Source organism: Pecten maximus, chromosome 5 (genome assembly GCF_902652985.1).
Source record: "Pecten maximus chromosome 5, xPecMax1.1, whole genome shotgun sequence".
NCBI classification, from domain to species: Eukaryota; Metazoa; Mollusca; class Bivalvia; order Pectinida; family Pectinidae; genus Pecten; species Pecten maximus.
Window position 1 is genome coordinate 48,536,686 of NC_047019.1, and position 23,452 is coordinate 48,560,137.

Here is a 23,452-nt window from a genome sequence, read left to right on the forward strand (position 1 = left end):
CACTCTATACATGAATCCACCAATCTAGACTAGACAACTGTGGTCTAGCTGATAAACAGGTGGTTTTGTTCAGACTATACCTATAGTGACTTGGTGTAATAGATACAGAGTGGGTTTTTATGTTGGTTTATGTGCTGTATTTATATATCAACTCCAGGCTTTTCTCTTGTATATCCATGTCTAAACCATGATCTGTTAGTTGGTCTTAAAACATGGCTGACACAGTGGTACAGTAACATTGGTTTTGTTTGTTTTTGTTTATTGTCCTAGTAACAGCCAGGGTCATTTAAGGACGTGCCTGGTTTTGGAGTTGGAGGAAAGCCGGAGTATCCGGAGAAAAACCACCGGCCTATGGTTGGTACCTGGCAATTGCCCCACTTGGGTTTCAAACTCGCCAGCCAGCCAGTGGAGGGCTAGTTATAAAGTGTCGGGACAACTTAACCACTTGGCCACCGCAGCCCACCCAGAGGTGGAGGGCTAGTTATAAAATGTCAGGACAACTTAACCACTCGGCCACTGCGGCCCACCCAGAGGTGGAGGGCTAGTTATAAAGTGTCGGGACACCTTAAACCACTCGGCCACTGCGGCCCACCCAGAGGTGGAGGGCTAGTGATAAAGTGTCGGGACACCTTAAACCACTCGGCCACCGCGGCCCACCCAGAGGTGGAGGGCTAGTTATAAAGTGTCGGGAAAAACTTAACCACTCGGCCACTGCGGCCCCACTGTAACACTGATCTTAAAACATGGCTGACGCAGTGGTAACACGTACACCTTCCTTTTACCTCAGCAGTTATGGTTCGATTCCCTGATCTGACATGAAAAGGTATGGGGTCGCTTCGTGAACTTAGGTTTGGGGTCTCTTCGTGAACTTAGGTATGGGGTCGCTTCGTGAACTTAGGTATGGGGTCTCTTCGTGAACTTAGGTATGGGGTCGCTTCGTGAACTTAGGTATGGGGTCTCTTCGTGAACTTAGGTATGGGGTCGCTTCGTGAACTTAGGTATGGGGTCTCTTCGTGAACTTAGGTATGGGGTCTCTTCGTGAACTTAGGTATGGGGTCTCTTCGTGAACTTAGGTATGGGGTCGCTTCGTGAACTTAGGTATGGGGTCTCTTCGTGAACTTAGGTATGGGGTCTCTTCGTGAACTTATGTATGGGGTCTCTTCGTGAACTTAGGTATGGGGTCGCTTCGTGAACTTAGGTATGGGGTCTCTTCGTGAACTTAGGTATGGGGTCTCTTCGTGAACTTAGGTATGGGGTCTCTTCGTGAACTTAGGTATGGGGTCGCTTCGTGAACTTAGGTATGGGGTCTCTTCGTGAACTTAGGTATGGGGTCGCTTCGTGAACTTAGGTATCGGGTCTCTTCGTGAACTTAGGTATGGGGTCTCTTCGTGAACTTAGGTATGGGGTCTCTTCGTGAACTACTTGTTAACTACCGTAGTAAGACCCCTGGTATGCTTCCAACTGGGCCAACAAGAGGGCTATATCCAAGTTGATATAACTTGTTTTACAATTTTTGTAAAACATATAAACATTTTACTCAGAATGTCATGAGATCTCACCTATGATATTTTGTCCATTCTGGCAGATATTCACCACAGTTATGTTAGTATGTTATTAGCCTGGCATGATACAGCTATTTTCAATGACAATTGTTGACAGCTTTGTTTTACCTTTTCTATGTGACCCAGTTTTTCTGACATTACATTGTTTATCACTGTGAAGACAAGTTGTATTTATACATGGTTAAATAACTCCTGTTTTGTGGTGTGGATTTGATGTGCATTTATTTCGGAATGCGTTTTCCACATTTTCTCATGATGGCTATTTGTAGCAAGTGTTCAGAATACACTGTATATAGCAGTGCTAGTTGTAATTGTGATATTGCACCATTTGATATGATAGGTTTGTGTTTATACCTACACACTGTTTACTTGTGTTCATATTGTTTGTACACCACACGTTGATTGGTATGGTGCCTATTTTGTGAAATTTTAAAAGTGTCATTAATATTGATTTGATTGTACAATGTATATGTTGCCTACATGTATTTGTAAAACCAAAGCTGTACACAGCTCTGTGACTTGGTTGTATGCATACATTTTATGTCTGCGACTGAAGCTTGGAAGGTTATTTTTAAATTAGTAAATTTGTCAAGTGCAAAATTTTGGTGTTAATTGCAGTATTTTTTAAAGTAATATCCATTATTTTCACTTCTATTATAGGTTTTGTTCCCCAAACCAAGCACATGAGGTTGTAATAGGATATAAAATGTGTAGGCAAAATAAATGACTTAATTTTACCTTAAAAAAATCTCCTATTTTGACCCTTGGCATTATGTATGTGTACTGTTTACTTGTATGTTACACACCCCTATACAGACTTAACAGGACTACACCAGCCTTCCCAGATCCTCATGTAGTGATATAACTGTGTCAGGACTACACCAGCCTTCCCAGATCCTGGTGTAGTGATACATTAGCTGTGACAGGACTACACCAGCCTTCCCAGATCCTGGTGTAGTGATACATTAGCTGTGACAGGACTACACCAGCCTTCCCAGATCCTGGTGTAGTGATATAACCGTGACACGACTACACCAGCCTTCCCAGATCCTGGTATAGTGATATAACTGTGTCAGGACTACACCAGCCTTCCCAGATCCTGGTGTAGTGATATAACCGTGACACGACTACACCAGCCTTCCCAGATCCTGGTGTAGTGATATAACCGTGACAGGACTACACCAGCCTTCCCAGATCCTGGTGTAGTGATATAACTGTGACAGGACTACACCAGCCTTCCCAGATCCTGGTATAGTGATATAACTGTGACACAACTACACCAGCCTTCCCAGATCCTGGTATAGTGATATAACCGTGACACGACTACACCAGCCTCCCCAGATCCTGGTGTAGTGATATAACCGTGACACGACTACACCAGCCTTCCCAGATCCTGATGTAGTGATACATTAGCTGTGACAGGACAACACCAGCCTCCCCAGATCCTGGTGTAGTGATGTAACCGTGACACGACTACACCAGCCTTCCCAGATCCTGATGTAGTGATACATTAGCTGTAACACGACTACACCAGCCTTCCCAGATCCTGGTGTAGTGATACATTAGCTGTAACACGACTACACCAGCCTTCCCAGATCCTCATGTAGTGATATAACCGTGACACGACTACACCAGCCTTCCCAGATCCTGGTGTAGTGATATAACCGTGACATGACTACACCAGCCTTCCCAGATCCTGGTGTAGTGATATAACCGTGACACGACTACACCAGCCTTCCCAGATCCTGGTGTAGTGATATAACCGTGACATGACTACACCAGCCTTCCCAGATCCTGGTGTAGAGATATAACCGTGACACGACTACACCAGCCTTCCAAGATCCTGGTGTAGTGATATAACTGTGACAGGACTACACCAGCCTTCCCAGATCCTGGTGTAGTGATACATTAGCTCTATGACACGACTGCACCAGCCTTCCCAGATCTCCTGGTGTAGCGATACATTAGCTGTGACAGGACTACACCAACCTTCCCAAATCCTGGTGTAGTGATATAACCGTGACACGACTACACCAACCTTCCCAGATCCTGGTGTAGTGATATAACGGTGACACAACTACACCAGCCTTCCCAGATCCTGGTGTAGGGATGGATATAGGTGATATATTCCATTTTGACTCTATTAACAAATCTATTGGGACATTGTGCAATTTTCAGAACAAAATCTGCATTTCTTCTTTTATCTGAAGGATTCTCCTGATGAATGGTGTCGGTCCTGATAAAGATTTAGAGTTAATTTCTGTACCGTGGAGACCTGAAGGATGGTGGCAGTCCTGATAAAGATTTAGATAGTTAATTTCTGTACCATAGAGACCTGATGGATGGTGTCGGTCCTGATAAAGATTTAGAGTTAATTTCTGTACCGTGGAGACCTGATGAATGGTGTCAGTCCTGATGAAGATTTAGATCGTTAATTTCTGTACCGTAGAGACCTTATCAGTATTCACTGCTGACACAATATTCAGAAGTATTAAATAGGAAACGTTTTCTGTCTGCTCTTCATTATAGACATGCTTAGGATTAAAACACTTTAAAATGTTTTGCTGTTTTGACTACAATGTGATCTCAAACTAGCTCAGATATCATTGAGGTGTTTTATTCAATGAACCGTCTATGCATTTTCACAGCTCATTATGATGTAATGACAGTGTCAGGTTCGTTACATTACCAGGTACAATGGTAGTCGATAATGAAGAATAAATGTTACTCAACAGTATGTTATTATATACCAGCAGACTTTTTTATTCCTACATATCATGTAAAAAAAATGAAAAAAAAATCTGCCTCTTTTTCATTTTTTGGGGTTTTTTTTAACAGATATTTCTATATACATGTATATATATATAAAAAGACAAAAATCGTGTTTCAAAACAAATACTCCAACTTAAAATGGAGTTGTAATGTCTTCCCACCATAAACTAAAACACTGATACTGATACAGTTGTATATTTGGTTTACTGGAGTGTTTTTATTTGCATGAGGTATTGATTCTTGCATACTGGATACAGTGAAAAGGTTATACAGTTCTGTAAAGGGTTATCTCCCCTCACCTGTGTAAAATGAATTAAATCAGATACGTTTTGTACGGCATCAGGGGAAATATTTGATCAGATCTGTTTTGTACGACATTAGGGGAGATATTTTGTCAGATCCATTTTGGAAAACATTAGGGGATCTATTTTATCATATATCAAAGATGGATAATCATGATAAAAAACAATGCAAGCACAGAAAGTAAGATAATTGTGAGAATGTCCACTAATCTGGTACTGTAAGATAATTATGGGAATGCCCTCTAATTTGGTACTGTAAGATGATTATGAGAATGTCCACTAATCTGGTACTGTAAGATAATTATGAGAATGCCCTCTAATCTGGTACTGTAAGATAATTATGAGAATGCCCTCTAATCTGGTACTGTAAGATAATTGTGAGAATGCCTCTAATCTGATACAGTAAGATAATTATGAGAATGTCCACTAATCTGGTACTGTAAGATAATTATGAGAATGTCCTCTAATCTGGTACTGTAAGATAATTATGAGAATGTCCACTAATCTGGTACTGTAAGATAATTATGAGAATGCCCTCTAATCTGGTACTGTAAGATAATTATGAGAATGCCCTCTAATCTGATACAGTAAGATAATTATGAGAATGCCCTCTAATCTGGTACTGTAAGATAATTATGAGAATGCCCTCTAATTTGGTACTGCAAGATAATTATGAGAATGTCCACTAATCTGATACAGTAAGATAATTATGAGAATGCCCTCTAATCTGGTACTGTAAGATGATTATGAGAATGCCCTCTAATTTGGTACTGTAAGATAATTATGAGAATGCCCTCTAATCTGGTACAGTAAGATAATTATGAGAATGCCCTCTAATCTGATACAGTAAGATGATTATGAGAATGCCCTCTAATCTGGTACTGTAAGATGATTATGAGAATGCCCACTAATCTGGTACTGTAAGATGATTATGAGAATGCCCTCTAATCTGGTACAGTAAGATAATTATGAGAATGCCCTCTAATCTGGTACAGTAAGATAATTATGAGAATGCCCTCTAATCTGATACAGTAAGATAATTATGAGAATGCCCTCCAATTTGGTACTGTAAGATAATTATGAGAATGCCCTCTAATTTGGTACTGTAAGATAATTATGAGAATGCCCTCTATTCTGGTACTGTGTTGGCTATGCTATCAGGTCTAGGCATTACAGGTGAATTTGTATGGGGTACTTATTATATAATAAATAAAATGATGATATACTTTAATGTGAGGTGGCAGACCAGGGAGACAGATCTATAACGAGATTACAAGTACACTGATAATCTGTACTGCGGTACCAGTTGTCAGTATCAAAGATTCTAAGGTTTCATTTTTTACCAGCTATTTTTCAGACACAATGTGTCCTTATACCTGTTGTATCACTTGTCAATCTTATGTACATGCATTAAAACATTTAAAAGTCATGCCTGTTGTGTTCTGTTTACATCTCAGTGTTATTTACATCATCATAGGCCGACCTATGTCTATGTTACTGATACAGGGAGGACAGACCGTGTTCAGGCTTTACAATACTACGTCTATGTTACTGATACAGGGATGACAGACCGTGTTCTTGTCTTTATGTTACTGATACAGGGATGACAGACCGTGTTCTTGTCTTTATGTTACTGATACAGGGATAAAGACCGTGTTCTTGTCTTTATGTTACTGATACAGGGATGACAGACCGTGTTCTTGTCTTTATGTTACTGATACAGGGATAAAGACCTGTTCTTGTCTTTATGTTACTGATACAGGGATGACAGACCTGTTCTTGTCTTTATGTTACTGATACAGGGATGACAGACCTGTTCTTGTCTTTATGTTACTGATACAGGGATAAAGACCTGTTCTTGTCTCTATGTTACTGATACAGGGATAAAGACCTGTTCTTGTCTCTATGTTACTGATACAGGGATACAGACATGTTCTTGTCTCTATGTTACTGATACAGGGATACAGACATGTTCTTGTCTCTATGTTACTGATACAGGGATGACAGACCGTTTTCTTGTCTTTATGTTACTGATACAGGGATAATGACCGTGTTCTTGTCTTTTTGTTACTGATACAGGGATAAAGACCGTGTTCAGGCTTTACAATACTTCGGCTATGTTACTGATACAGGGATGACAGACCGTGTTCTTGTCTTCAAGCTTTACAATACTACTAAGACACATCACAAGGAGATATTTGGCTGTTTATTAGCTCACCGGTTACAAGTAACCATGAGCTTATGCTGTACCCCTGGCGTCAGCATCCCATCCCAGGTCCAGGAGTGATGTTATGGAAAAATCATGCAGAAAAAATTGTGATTTTTTTCACATTTTGGTTTGAATAGTTGCAGACCTCTGATTTCTTGTTTTCCTCACACTGTTAGGTAATTTCACAGACTTTGTAGTGATAAGAGCTTAAGTATGCCACCTAACACTCCTACATTTATTTCAATGCTGTGGTATCCAAGGTGTTTTAAATTGACTATTTTTTGGTATGACAGTTAGGAAATGAGAACCAACCAATTACATACTATAGTAATAAGAATACCAGATATTTATCGTTTTTAGATTTTAATTGCAGGAAAATGATATAAATGTATAAAATAATGTACTGACACTTGCTCTTTTCCCAAAGAAATTCATTCAACAATGATACTGTCCAAAGTTGGTCCCTAATAACACCATCACACACTGAAACTGTCCCATAATGACATCCCTCTCAGACACTGCCATTGTCTCAAAAAGTTATTGACAATGGTCCCAAACTGACGAATGTCGATACTGTCCCATACCAGGACTATTGTTGTCCCACAAATATTGATAATGATCCCACATGGACTTTGTCCCATATTGTTATTGGTCCCATACTGTGACATTATCCCTCACATTACCACTCGCTGACATTGACACTGTCCCTCACTGACATTGCCCCTCACTGACACTGTCCCTCACTGACACTGTCCCTCACTGACACTGCCCCTCACTGACACTGCCCCTCACTGACACTGCCCTTCACCGACACTGCCCCTCACTGACACTGCCCTTCACTGACACTGCCCCTCACTGACACTGTCCCTCTCTGATACTGTCTCTCTCTGACATTGACACTCCCTGACAATACCCCTCACTGACACTGTCCCTCACTGACAATGGCACTTCCTGATAATACCCCTCACTAACACTGCCCCTCACTGACACTACCGCTCACTGACAATGACACTGCCCCTCACTGACATTGTCCAAAGTTGCTAATCTATTGGTCCAACAGCCTTCTGCCAGGCTATTGGTTGATGTAGGGCATACATTATACGTACATTAGCAATATTTATTGGCGAAGAAAAAACACATCACTACTGTTGTTCTATGGACCAGTATAATACTGGTATTGTTGGTCTATGGACCAGTATAACACACTGGTACTGTTGGTCTATGGACCAGTATAACACACTGGTACTGTTGGTCTATGGACCAGTATAACACACTGGTACTGTTGGTCTATGGACCAGTATAACACTGGTACTGTCGGTCTATGGACCAGTATAACACACTGGTACTGTTGTTCTATGGACCAGTATAACACTGGTATTGTTGGTCTATGGACCAGTATAACACACTGGTACTGTTGGTCTATGGACCAGTATAACACACTGGTACTGTTGGTCTATGGACCAGTATAACACACTGGTACTGTTGGTCTATGGACCAGTATAACACACTGGTACTGTTGGTCTATGGACCAGTATAACACACTGGTACTGTTGGTCTGTGGACCAGTATAACACACTGGTACTGTTGGTCTATGGACCAGTATAACACACTGGTACTGTTGGTCTGTAGACCAGTATAACACACTGGTACTGTCGGTCTATGGACCAGTATAACACACTGGTACTGTTGGTCTATGGACCAGTATAACACACTGGTATTGTTGGTCTATGGACCAGTATAACACACTGGTACTGTTGGTCTATGGACCAGTATAACACTGGTACTGTTGGTCTATGGACCAGTATAACACTGGTACTGTTGGTCTATGGACCAGTATAACACACTGGTACTGTTGGTCTATGGACCAGTATAACACACTAGTACTGTTGGTCTATGGACCAGTATAACACACTGGTACTGTTGGTCTATGGACCAGTATAACACACTGGTACTGTTGGTCTGTAGACCAGTATAACACACTGGTACTGTTGGTCTATGGACCAGTATAACACTGGTATTGTTGGTCTATGGACCAGTATAACACACTGGTACTGCTGGTCTATGGACCAGTATATCACACTGGTACTGTTGGTCTATGGACCAGTATAACACTGGTATTGTTGTTCTATGGACCAGTATAACACACTGGTACTGTTGGTCTATGGACCAGTATAACACACTAGTACTGTTGGTCTATGGACCAGTACAACACACTGGTACTGTTGGTCTATGGACCAGTATAACACACTGGTACTGTTGGTCTGTAGACCAGTATAACACACTGGTACTGTCGGTCTATGGACCAGTATAACACACTGGTACTGTTGGTCTATGGACCAGTATAACACACTGGTACTGTTGGTCTATGGACCAGTATAACACACTGGTACTGTTTGTCTATGGACCAGTATAACACACTGGTACTGTTGGTCTATGGACCAGTATAACACACTGGTACTGTTGGTCTGTAGACCAGTATAACACACTGGTATTGTTGGTCTATGGACCAGTATAACACACTGGTACTGTTGGTCTATGGACCAGTATAACACACTGGTACTGTTGGTCTGTAGACCAGTATAACACTGGTACTGTCGGTCTATGGACCAGTATAACACTGGTATTGTTGGTCTATGGACCAGTATAACACACTGGTACTGTTGGTCTGTAGACCAGTATAACACACTGGTATTGTTGGTCTGTAGACCAGTATAACACACTGGTATTGTTGGTCTATGGACCAGTATAACACACTGGTACTGTTGGTCTATGGACCAGTATAACACTGGTACTGTTGGTCTATGGACCAGTATAACACTGGTATTGTTGGTCTGTAGACCAGTATAACACACTGGTACTGTTGGTCTATGGACCAGTATAACACTGGTATTGTTGGTCTATGGACCAGTACAACACACTGGTACTGTTGGTCTATGGACCAGTATAACACACTGGTACTGTTGGTCTATGGACCAGTATAACACACTGGTATTGTTGGTCTATGGACCATTATAACACACTGGTATTGTTGGTCTATGGACCAGTATAACACACTGGTACTGTCGGTCTATGGACCAGTATAACACACTGGTACTGTTGGTCTATGGACCATTATAACACACTGGTATTGTTGGTCTATGGACCAGTATAACACACTGGTATTGTCGGTCTATGGACCAGTATAACACACTGGTACTGTCGGTCTATGGACCAGTATAACACACTGGTATTGTTGGTCTATGGACCAGTATAACACACTGGTACTGTCAGTCTATGGACCAGTATAACACACTAGTACTGTTGGTCTTGGAGGTCTTTGGTCAGCAACACAGTAGCCTCATCTTTGGTGACACCAAATTGTTGACTTTCTGGAAAAAAAAAGAGTTCACTTTTGTTATATTGATATTAAAACTCTGGTTGCAAAGGATATAAGTTATTGAGAAAAAGACCTAAGCCAGCATGGCCAATTTTCCTGTATACACAGTGTTCGTGTAAACTAGTTCATAAAAAGGAAACCACATAATTAGCCTAATATCAGGTCTCGGAGTCTCTTGGCTATCAAGAAATCATTCTTAAAACATTTAAGCCTATTTTACCCCAATGACCTTTAATGTAGGTCAATGATATTCTTTTGAACAGGCTTGGTAACCCTTCACCCCAGCATGCTAGAGGCCCAATATCAAGTCTGTGGACCTCATGGTTATTGAGAACAAGTTGTTTTAAAGATTTTAGTCTATTTGACCCAGGTGACCTTGAATACAGATCAAGGTCATTCACTTGAACATGGTAGCCATTCATCCCAGCATGCTACAGGCCCAACATCAAGTCGTTGAGCCTCTTGGTTATTGAGAAGAAGTGGTTAAAAGGAAAAAGTTGAGGCCAGCTGGCTGGACGCTGCAACATGACATAAGTTCACTTGCCCTTCAGGCAGGTGAGCTGAAAACACTGCGAGCTTTATACTTTTGTCCAGGACCAAAGAAAAGGTAAATATTTCTGTTTCAAGACAAATTCTTGTATTCAATATGGCAGCCATTATGAAACTACAGATATAAATTGTTAAGTATTAGGAACCAAAGTTACTGTAATACATGTGTAACACAAACTACAGATATAAATTGTTAAGTATGAGGAACCAAAGTTACTGTAATACATGTGTAACACAAACTACAGATATAAATTGTTAAGTATTAGGAACCAAAGTTACTGTAATACATGTGTAACACAAACTACAGATATAAATTGTTAAGTATTAGGAACCAAAGTTACTGTAATACATGTGTAACACAAACTACAGATATAAATTGTTAAGTATTAGGAACCAAAGTTACTGTAATACATGTGTAACACAAACTACAGATATAAATTGTTAAGTATTAGGAACCAAAGTTACTGTAATACATGTGTAACACAAACTCCAGGAATTGTTATTAAAGTACCACACCATCAAAAACATTTATAACTGAACAGTTTGTCAATGTACTTACTGTAGATGAAGCAAAAGGTCCTATACAATGTCCAAACCTCCTCATAGCCTCCTGTACATCACTCGGGAGGATGGCCTGAGATGTACACACCTCCAAATTCTGACCATGTCCACTCTGTAAAACATGAATTTGGAGAATAAAGAGACCCAGGTACCTTAACATTCATCAAAGTTTGCAATTGTGCTTTAAATATGAAATTTAGTGAAAGAAAAAGATAGATAATATAAAAACGTTCAGAGACATTTTCTTATAGAATTGTTAATGCTATCAATTTATCAATACTATTTCTATATCTATAATCTATAATAAACTTTAACCCCTACTCTGTGGGGATGAGTGTAAGACCAAGGATCATGAATTCACAACTTTGGCAAAGCACCTCAACACCATCCAATCTATGAAGAGTATATACAATGTATTTGATTTATCTATACCTGGGTCTTGAAAAGAAGATTTTTTAAAATTTAAGACATGCAGACAGACAAATACCATACCTACCAAATAACTTATTGTGGTGGCCGCTCACCTTTCTGATGGACAGACAGACAGTCACAATACCTACCAAATAACTTATTGTGGAGTCAGCTGACATTTCTGATGGACAGACAGACAAACACCATACCTACCAAATAACTTATTGTGGTGTCAGCTCACCTTTCTGATGGACAGACAGACAGACACAATACCTACCAAATAACTTATTGTGGAGTCAGCTGACATTTCTGATGGACAGACAGACAAACACCATACCTACCAAATAACTTATTGTGGTGGCCGCTCACCTTTCTGATGGACAGACAGACAGACACCATACCTACCAAATAACTTATTGTGGTGGCCGCTCACCTTTCTGATGGACAGACAGACAGACACCATACCTACCAAATAACTTATTGTGGTGGCCGCTCACCTTTCTGATGGACGGACAGACAAACACCCTACCTACCAAATAACTTATTGTGGTGGTCGCTCACCTTTCTGACGGACAGACAGACAAACACCATACCTACCAAATAACTTATTGTGGTGTCAGCTCACCTTTCTGATGGACAGACAGACAGACACCATACCTACCAAATAACTTATTGTGGTGGCCGCTCACCTTTCTGATGGACAGACAGACAGACACCATACCTACCAAATAACTTATTGTGGTGGCCGCTCACCTTTCTGATGGACGGACAGACAAACACCCTACCTACCAAATAACTTATTGTGGTGGTCGCTCACCTTTCTGACGGACAGACAGACAAACACCATACCTACCAAATAACTTATTGTGGTGTCAGCTCACCTTTCTGATGGACAGACAGACAAACACCATACCTACCAAATAACTTATTGTGGTGTCAGCTCACCTTTCTGACGGACAGACAGACAAACACCATACCTACCAAATAACTTATTGTGGTGGTCGCTCACCTTTCTGACGGACAGACAGACAAACACCATACCTACCAAATAACTTATTGTGGTGTCAGCTCACCTTTCTGATGGACAGACAGACAAACACCATACCTACCAAATAACTTATTGTGGTGTCAGCTCACCTTTCTGACGGACAGACAGACAAACACCATACCTACCAAATAACTTATTGTGGTGTCAGCTCACCTTTCGGCGCTTCTTTGACTTAGACTTGTGAGTAAGTCCACTCCCTGAGGATCCTAGTCCTGATGAGGTTGACGAACCCAGTACACCTGAAGTAGAACCTGGAGTGGATGGAGTCGTGGGAGGACTCTGGAAACAATCATGAAATGTCAAATACAGGTGTGCTAACCCGGCCCATGTTAAGGATGTCAAATACACGTGTGCTAACCCGGCCCATGTTAAGGATGTCAAATACATGTGTGCTAACCCGGCCCATGTTAAGGATGTCAAATACATGTGTGCTAACCCGGCCCATGTTAAGGATGTCAAATACATGTGTGCTAACCCGGCCCATGTTAAGGATGTCATTCAACTAGAGACGAGTACTATTGTAAAACAATCATGAAATGTCAAATACTTGTGTGCTAACCCAGCCCATGTTAAGGATGTCAAATACATGTGTGCTAACCCGGCCCATGTTAAGGATGTCAAATACATGTGTGCTAACCCGGCCCATGTTAAGGATGTCAAATACATGTGTGCTAACCCGGCCCATGTTAAGGATGTCATTCAACTAGAGACGAGTACTATTGTAAAACATTCTAATGTCAAATACATGTGTGCTAACCCGGCCCATGTTAAGGATGTCATTCAACTAGAGACGAGTACTATTGTAAAACAATCATGAAATGTCAAATACATGTGTGCTAACCCGGCCCATGTTAAGGATGTCAAATACATGTGTGCTAACCCGGCCCATGTTAAGGATGTCAAATACATGTGTGCTAACCCGGCCCATGTTAAGGATGTCAAATACATGTGTGCTTACCCGGCCCATGTTAAGGATGTCAAATACGTGTGTGCTAACCCGGCCCATGTTAAGGATGTCAAATACAGGTGTGCTAACCCAGCCCATGTTAAGGATGTCAAATACACGTGTGCTAACCCGGCCCATGTTAAGGATGTCAAATACATGTGTGCTAACCCAGCCCATGTTAAGGATGTCAAATACATGTGTGCTAACCCAGCCCATGTTAAGGATGTCAATCAACTAGAGACAAGTACTATTGTAAAACAATCATGAAATGTCAAATACATGTGTGCTAACCCAGCCCATGTTAAGGATGTCAAATACATGTGTGCTAACCCGGCCCATGCTAAGGATGTCATTCAACTAGAGACGAGTTCTATTGTAAAACAATCATGAAATGTCAAATACATGTGTGCTAACCCGGCCCATGTTAAGGATGTCATTCAACTAGAGACGAGTACTATTGTAAAACATTCTAATGTCAAATACATGTGTGCTAACCCGGCCCATGTTAAGGATGTCATTCAACTAGAGACGAGTACTATTGTAAAACAATCATGAAATGTCAAATACATGTGTGCTAACCCGGCCCATGTTAAGGATGTCAAATACATGTGTGCTAACCCGGCCCATGTTAAGGATGTCAAATACATGTGTGCTAACCCGGCCCATGTTAAGGATGTCAAATACGTGTGTGCTAACCCGGCCCATGTTAAGGATGTCAAATACAGGTGTGCTAACCCGGCCCATGTTAAGGATGTCAAATACAGGTGTGCTAACCCAGCTCATGTTAAGGATGTCAAATACAGGTGTGCTAACCCAGCCCATGTTAAGGATGTCAAATACACGTGTGCTAACCCGGCCCATGTTAAGGATGTCAAATACATGTGTGCTAACCCAGCCCATGTTAAGGATGTCAAATACATGTGTGCTAACCCAGCCCATGTTAAGGATGTCAATCAACTAGAGACAAGTTCTATTGTAAAACAATCATGAAATGTCAAATACATGTGTGCTAACCCAGCCCATGTTAAGGATGTAAATACATGTGTGCTAACCCGGCCCATGTTAAGGATGTCATTCAACTAGAGACGAGTTCTATTGTAAAACAATCATGAAATGTCAAATACATGTGTGCTAACCCGGCCCATGTTAAGGATGTCATTCAACTAGAGACGAGTACTATTGTAAAACATTCTAATGTCAAATACATGTGTGCTAACCCGGCCCATGTTAAGGATGTCATTCAACTAGAGACTAGTTCTATTGTAAAACATTCTGAATTTCTTTTGAACTGAATGACCATATATACTATTGAGACAGAATAGTTTCGTGAAAATGTTATCCCACAATATGAGCTGTAAAGGCAGTCACTGACCCCTGTAAACTTTCTACCCTCTCACGTCCTAAAAATAACACCCTACATGTATCCTCATTATCCTCTTACATATCATATACAAACCAGCTATTTTCCTGATCTCACACCCTCCTCTAATTTACTGTAGAATATCTCATCTCATCTCCAACTCCTAGGGTACTGACCTCACCCTTGATATACAGACCTGATTCCTCATCCTGACAGGAACCTACATTCCACTGTGACCTAATCTGCAATATACATGTACAGTACCAGCCACTGGCCTGCCCTTACCCCGGATAGAATAACCACCCCATCATATTGCTGCATGACTACTATGGAAATTATTCCCTGGGTTATTCCAACCCCTAGCTTGTTACTTAGGCTTCATTTATCCATGATACAACCTTGGTTGCTAAATGGCCACACCTCCCATCCCAAAAACAGACCAAACCTCTGTCCCTGACATAGGCCCTATATCCCAAGCCTGTTACTGACCAACCTCAAGCCCCTGATACAGAGCCAAACCTCTGTCCCTGACATAGGCCTTACCCCTTACTGGCCACATCCCAAGCCTATTACTGACCAACCTCAAGCCCCTGATACAAACCCAAAATCTCTGTCCCTGACATAGGCCTTACCCCTTATTGACCCCATCCCAAGCCTATTACTGACCCCCCATATTTGCCCCTGATATAGACCCCATTCAATGCCCTGTTACTAACCCCTGTGGGAGAAGTGAGCCCTGGATGGTGCCCAGTGCGTCCTAGAACACTGCCAGTACTGGAAGGAGAGTGGTCGTGGTAGTTGATACACACACTGGGAGTATTCTTAGCCAGAGGGTCACTTGTAGCTGATCGTATGTCCTGCTTCACCAGCAAAGCTAGGTCAACCACCTGTCAATCAATTGGATTCACATGTAATTAATTAACAATCTGTCAAAACGGCACAAGAGCCTTATTGGACATCTAGCTACAAAGACTCTTACAGCAGAGAGAATACTTTTTTTATTCACCAAAACCTAGCATATCCTTAAATGACCCTGGGTCGTTAAACAAAAACAAACAAACATCATATTCACACCACTTTCTGTAAAATCTCACTTAGAATCTGAAATGATGTTTTAACCCAAATTTGGTTGTTATTCACTCAGACTTCCAGGAGGAGTAGCATTAAAAGCAATATTTAAGTTGAGTTGTAGGAGTAAGCTCTCACTTTGGGGCTCTTTCTTCACGAGTTAAACCTGTTAGCTCCAATTTTTTAGAGAAATAATTGCCCTCCAGGATCCCCAGCAGTTTCAGACCAATTAAATTTGGCTGTAATTTACCCAAGCATTAAAGAGGAATAGAGTTTAAAGCAAAATTCTAGTTAAGTTCCCTTTTTGGGCACCACTCCTCTGTTCCCAGGGGTTGAACCAACCTCATCTATTTAATAAATGATGACCTTTCCCCAAAAAGGTTTAAGACAAAATTTGGTTGAAATCTGCTTTTGTGCCAGTGTTTTGAAAGGAAAAGTTTAAGGATGGTGGACAAAGCATGATGGTAACAGCTTATCCTGACCTTTTGGGTCAGATGACCTAACAAGATGATTAGATTAAAAAAAACTGTTACCTGTGCTACTGTTTCATAGGAAAAGTAAGAGAGTATTTCTAGGGCAGGCAGGTTGGGCTTAATGTCGATGTTCACCCCTGCCATCAGCCAGTCCTTAAATCTCTGGGATTTGTACTTTCTACCTGTCAACACAAACATTTTTACACCAAACTTTAGCAAAACATTTTGAATACTAGAACTAGCAGAAGAGACAAACTACAGGAATAATCATTGAATGATTTTCTATTAAATCAAAAATATTTCTGATGGTACTAAATTTGCAATATTCAGGAAATACTCAACTGAAGCAATTCAAATCTCTGCATTTGTGTTGACCTGTGTTTTCAACTATATATACCAAATTTAAAGGCTGTAGTAATGGTATTTACTGAATAAACACAACTTTGGAGACACCAAGAAACACCTAAGAATCGATCGTCCAAGTGAAACAAGAAAGGAAACAGCTAGAAATGTAGGTAGCCTCCCACTGTTTGTTACAACTAACTACTTACATACATTGATGTTCTTACTTACTGAAGTTGATTTGTCGCGCCTCACAAAACTCCATGTAATGTTTCTGGTCCATTCCTCTTGATTGTAACTCTGCTCTCTAAAAAACAAACATTAACTTATACCCCATCACTTAGTTATAGTGATAACAAGAGGGCTAAGGCCATTAGCAGTCATCTAACAATTGATGAATCATTATATATAGAAAGCAAAATTACAGCAAAGTTCCCCTTTTGAAGCTTGACCACTTGGGCCCCATTGGTCACACCAGCCATATATATATAAGATATGATTCCCCCACAATGACGTTCCACACCAAATTTGGTTGTAATCCTCTCAAAGTTTAAGAAAGAGTAGCTTTTTAAGCAAAATTTCAGCAAAGTTCCCATTTTTGGGCCCTGCCCCTCTGTAATCAACTTTGGGGTTAAGGAGGAGCAGCGTTTTGAAAGAAAAAGTGGATGGTGGATCAAGGTTGACATCGATGGACAGAGCATGACAGCTATAGATCATCCCGACCCTTTGGGTCAGTTGACCAAAAACTCAAATAACCAAATATCACCTGCTGAAATTCTCATAAACGGTAACACATTTACAATACTGACTTATCAGAGAGGTTGACAAGAGCTAGTCTACACAGCTAATATTGTTTTTTTCACACATGTAGCTGACATCAATAACTAAGCATGTGGGCCAAGGTCATACATTTGGACAAACTTATAATCTGTCACACACAGCCCTTTAACCTACAGGGAAATTATCCCTAAACTTAATGAGTTTTGGATTGCTGGTTTTGATATGAAGGTCCTCTAATAGGACTCCTTAATACAAACAAGATTAAGCCTTTAAGCAATGGCTCCTTTGGTATTCAAGCCTCCTAGTGATGGCACCTTTGGTATACAAGCCTCCTAGTAATGGATCCTTTGATATACAAGCCTCCTAGTGATGGCTCCTTTGATACACAAGCCTCCTAGTGATGGCACCTTTGGTATACAAGCCTCCTAGTGATGGCTCCTTTGGTATACAAGCCTCCTAGTGATGGCTCCTTTGATAAACAAGCCTCCTAGTGATGGCTCCTTTGGTATACAAGCCTCCTAGTGATGGCTCCTTTGGTATTCAAGCCTCCTAGTGATGGCTCCTCTGGTATTCAAGCCTCCTAGTGATGGCTCCTTTGGTATTCAAGCCTCCTAGTGATGGCACCTTTGGTATACAAGCCTCCTAGTGATGGCTCCTTTGGTATACAAGCCTCCTAGTGATGGCTCCTTTGGTATTCAAGCCTCCTAGTGATGGCTCCTTTGGTATTCAAGCCTCCTAGTGATGGCTCCTTTGGTATTCAAGCCTCCTAGTGATGGCTCCTTTGGTATACAAGCCTCCTAGTGATGACTCCTTTGGTATACAAGCCTCCTAGTGATGGCTCCTTTGATATACAAGTCTCCTAGTGATGGCTCCTTTGGTATACAAGCCTCCTAGTGATGGCTCCTTTGATAAACAAGCCTCCTAGTGATGGCTCCTTTGATAAACAAGCCTCCTAGTGATGACTCCTTTGATAAACAAGCCTCCTAGTGATGACTCCTTTGGTATACAAGCCTCCTAGTGATGGCTCCTTTGATATACAAGCCTCCTAGTTATGGCTCCTTTGATATACAAGCCTCCTAGTGATGGCTCCTTTGATATACAAGCCTCCTAGTGATGGCTACTTTGATATACAAGCCTCCTAGTGATGGCTACTTTGATATACAAGCCTCCTAGTGATGGCTCCTTTGATATACAAGTCTCCTAGTGATGGATCCTTTGATATACAAGCCTCCTAGTGATGGCTCCTTTGATATACAAGTCTCCTAGTGATGGCTCCTTTGGTATACAAGCCTCCTAGTGATGGCTCCTTTGATACACAAGCCTCCTAGTGATGGCTCCTTTGATATACAAGCCTCCTAGTGATGGCTCCTTTGATATAAAAGTCTCCTAGTGATGGCTCCTTTGATATACAAGCCTCCTAGTGATGGCTCCTTTGATATAAAAGTCTCCTAGTGATGGCTCCTTTGATACACAAGCCTCCTAGTGATGGCTCCTTTGATATACAAGCCTCCTAGTGATGGCTCCTTTGATATAAAAGTCTCCTAGTGATGGCTCCTTTGATATACAAGCCTCCTAGTGATGGCTCCTTTGATATACAGGCCTCCTAGTGATGGCTCCTTTGATATACAGGCCTCCTAGTGATGGCCCCTTTGATATACAAGCCTCCTAGTGATGGCTCCTTTGATACACAAGCCTCCTAGTGATGGCTCCTTTGATATACAAGCCTCCTAGTGATGGCTCCTTTGATATACAGGCCTCCTAGTGATGGCTCCTTTGATATACAAGCCTCCTAGTGATGGCTCCTTTGATATACAAGCCTCCTAGTGATGGCTCCTTTGATAAACAAGCCTCCTAGTGATGGCTCCTTTGATATACAAGCCTCCTAGTGATTTGTCTGTTTAGATAATGCACTTAAATAAATTAGATAAGGGTGACATAATAGGAATTTTTCATCAACACTATTTAATACATATATATATATATGTAGATCAGGTTTTACACATGACATCAGGAAACATAAATCATGTAAGCAGACAAACCATTGCATCATTGAAAGAGTGTAGACAATTTTTTGTACAAAGTCAGGTATAACTGTAGCCATGGTAGTGTTATGATTTCCGTGCAGTATTGATTTTTGGTGAGGATATTAGCTAGGAGTGCCGAGATAGACACACAGGCTTACCACATGCTCTCTTTACTTCCAGGCATCTACTGCCTCAATATCATATCAAAAAATGCTTCCATTTCTAAAGAAAATTATTCATTTCGTTCCACAGGAGCTGCGTGACACTTGTGTCAGGTAAACACATAGCAGTATGATGTGAGATTGATAATACAAACTCCTTGGGTATGGTCATACAGAAATTAATGTAGCTTTTAGGGGAAAATGGGGGGAAAACACTGATATGGTAAGATGTGTCAAATGAAAAATATGGGGAAAATTTATTCTGTTAATCAATAAATACTTTTTTAATTTTATGTTATGAGTTTCCGATTTTTGGGGGGTATTTGAATTTGTTATTTATTTTTTCACCTTAATTTTAAAAGTACTGGTAAACAAACTATATGCCCCCAAAAATCCTGCTCTTCTTCATCTATTTTCTTTTTAAGAATTTTTTTTTTTTTTTTTTTTTTTTTAATTATTATTTGCATTATTATATTTTCATTGAGGAAATTTTAAGAGTATCAATAAATAAATTAATCAATAAAAAAATAAATCAATTGATATTGTAATTTCTGGATTCTGTAACCCGATGTTGGTTCCCTCATTAGAATACAAACATGTCCGACAGCATGCTTCATATTGCGGACTTTTTTTTACCAAGATTCCTTTCTTAATTAAAAGATGTTGAATTGATTACTAAGGTTACTACTTTGATGGTTAGTATAAAAAATTGCTTCTGAAAATAGCAAGAATAAATTTAAAAAAAATTCCAACAGCTAATTGAACCTAACTTAGTTAATAAGAAGGGGAAATTTAGTCAAAAATAGGGGATTTTTTGTCCATTTTTGCTGAGGTGAAAGTGCCCTTCAATGACAGCAAAATTGGTGTAAATTGGTCACCGTCATACTCCGTGTTAACACAAGTAGCATGACTGTGTTGGGCTATTCCTGCCCATGAAGAGGACTCAAACTTAAAAAGAGAAATATGATGGTCAGGTGAAATAGTGGTCAATGACCTTGCCTCCCACTAAGATGGCATTATCAGAAACGAAAAGCTTACTGAAATGATGACGCTATACCCTCCATGCTCCCTATCTGATTTACATTTAATCTGCCTAATATATTTACAAATCCATTGTTAAAGCCACCAGATTGGTGACAATGGTCTACTCAAGGCTTTTTAGATGAGCGTTTGGTTAGACACACTACTACAGTAAGTGTATACCAACTAAAGTCTATAATGTTCCCACCAGGGCTCTCTACATACGCCTACTTAAACCTTAGTTTGTCAAGGTTTATATATATCTGTGGATTGGTATCGTACCAATACCAACAAAACAAGGTTTATATATAACTGTGGAGGTATCGTACCAATACCAACAAAACAAGGTTTATATATATCTGTGGATTGGTATCGTACCAATACCAACAAAACAAGGTTTATATATATCTGTGGATTGGTATCGTACCAATACCAACCAACCTTGTAACTATCAATGTTATCAGTAAAGATTATCTAATTAACACAATCATTAAATGATACTAACACAAAGACCCCACAAGATAAGACTTAGCATACAACTTGTACATTTTTGTGAACTTGAAATTAAGAATGTTTCCAAGATTATAATAGCCATCAGGAATTTCATTGTACCTGGTGACTTAAAACTTACATTGAACAACCTTGGTAAACTTGTTCTTTACCATCAAATGAGAGTTTCTACAACATTTCTCATCATTTTACAAATATTCTTTAACAAGAGACTGAAAATGATGTCAATTATAGCTGCCATGTTTGACACTACACAGCATGAAATGTCCTTTTTTATCAGTGATTTCAAATTTGAAAGTATTTTTGGATGTGAAAGATTCACAAGTCACAGGGAAAACACTGCTAAATATCCTATGGAGAGATCATAGTTGTGAGCAAGAGTTTGAAAAAACTAGCTATATTCAATGATTAACAAAGTATGTATAGTAATAACTGACCTCCACCTAGATTTCAGGAGATTGAAATAAAAAAAGATCATAGTCTTAAGTGTGTAAAATTTTAGGACAATCAGATATATATAATTCTATATAACAAAGTTGGCAGAGTGAGAATGTCAAAACATCTATAAATAGTAACAGTGACCTCAATTTTTACCCAAGCAGCCGGGTTGAATCACAAATTTGGCAAAAAGATGATGTGTAGTTGTAAGTGCTAGAAAATCCAAGACTAGGACCAAATTATCTGAAAATCTATTTATAGTAAAAGTGGCCTCAATTTTGACTCCAGATGGATGAAACGTGAACTGGTACAAGAGATGATGTATTAAGTTTCAGGACAAAAAGCAATTAACTTAAGCAATCACATCATAATGCTCTTCTGTTAGTGAGGGAAACACAGCAACATATCATGATTACTGGGTATAAATCCTACCAAATTTCATGGCAATTGGTCTAAAATCTTGGTAGAACACTCAACAAGTATTAAATACTGAAATAAACAAAGGCCAAAAACTTTTGCAAAATTAGTCTAATCAAAATGCAGTTCAAGGAAACGCAATATATCATGATTAGAAAGCCTACCAAATTTCTAAGAAAGCAGTGAAAAAATAAAGGAGGATGTATCTGGACAAAATATCAAATACTGCGCAATAAACAAAGAGAAATTACTTTTTTGACACTGTCAATCAAAATGCATTTCAGGGAAACAACTCTATGTCAGGATGATAATGCATACAATTGTTCTCAAGTGACAAGTAAAAAATATAGATATCTGGACAAATGTTTATGTTGGAAGCATGATGCCATACCATATTTATATATACCAAATTTGACGGGCGTATAAAAAGCGATTTCAAAGGTCACTTGAGACTGATAGTCTCATGACTTTTAACGTTTTGACAAGACTTACAAATGGCAGTAGATAAGGATGTCAATCAGTAAACTTACCACCAGGCGATCATGTTTGATGTCATCCACCTTGTCATCATCAAACAATGCTACCAACTCTCCTGATTGGTCTATCGACGACAGGAAATCATGACAAATTTTTCGCCGTTTTTTCATTGGCTGAATCACCTTGTCACCTGTTCAAAATTTGAAAAAAATAGTTGTCATGGACAGAATGCTTAATGTTTTAAACACAGAAACCCAACCAGTTATCCACAATGTACCTTATAAAACAACAACCTGATTTAGAAATCATCTAATGCATATCGTCATGAAATGAAGAAGTGACTCTCATTTCTGTAATGATATTCACAAACTGAAGTATCTGTAGCCAATAAGAAAGTAGTAACTGTAGCCAATCAGACTGAAGTATCTGTAGCCAATAAGAAAGTAGTAACTGTAGCCAATCAGACTGAAGTATCTGTAGCCAATCAGACTGAAGTATCTGTAGCCAATCAGACTGAAGTATCTGTAGCCAATCAGACTGAAGTATCTGTAGGGAATCAGACTTAAATATCTGTAGCCAATCAGGCTGAAGTATCTGTAGCCACTCAGAATGAAGTATCTGTAGCGAATCAGACTGAAATATCTGT

The 23,452-nt window shown here is 39.9% G+C and overlaps 1 protein-coding gene and 1 long non-coding RNA gene across 2 annotated transcripts in view; one reads left to right on the forward strand and one right to left on the reverse strand.

The window, feature by feature from the left end:
- Window positions 1–623: 623 nt before the first annotated feature.
- On the forward strand, window positions 624–6,065 carry LOC117328243. The gene is made up of 2 exons (XR_004532933.1): window positions 624–823; window positions 874–6,065. It is a non-coding gene; the product is annotated as an uncharacterized LOC117328243 (long non-coding RNA).
- A 1,126-nt stretch (window positions 6,066–7,191) lies between these two features.
- The window catches only part of LOC117328242 (transcription initiation protein SPT3 homolog), a 113,813-nt gene continuing 97,552 nt past the window's right edge, over window positions 7,192–23,452 (reverse strand). The window contains exons 6-12 of the mRNA XM_033885705.1: window positions 22,860–22,996; window positions 17,211–17,286; window positions 16,698–16,819; window positions 15,813–15,983; window positions 12,944–13,069; window positions 11,330–11,443; window positions 7,192–10,213 (exon numbers count right to left, since the gene is read on the reverse strand). Of these exons, the coding sequence (XP_033741596.1) occupies window positions 10,166–10,213; window positions 11,330–11,443; window positions 12,944–13,069; window positions 15,813–15,983; window positions 16,698–16,819; window positions 17,211–17,286; window positions 22,860–22,996 (794 nt within the window). The 3' untranslated portion in view covers window positions 7,192–10,165. The remainder of the gene's footprint in view (window positions 10,214–11,329; window positions 11,444–12,943; window positions 13,070–15,812; window positions 15,984–16,697; window positions 16,820–17,210; window positions 17,287–22,859; window positions 22,997–23,452) is intronic.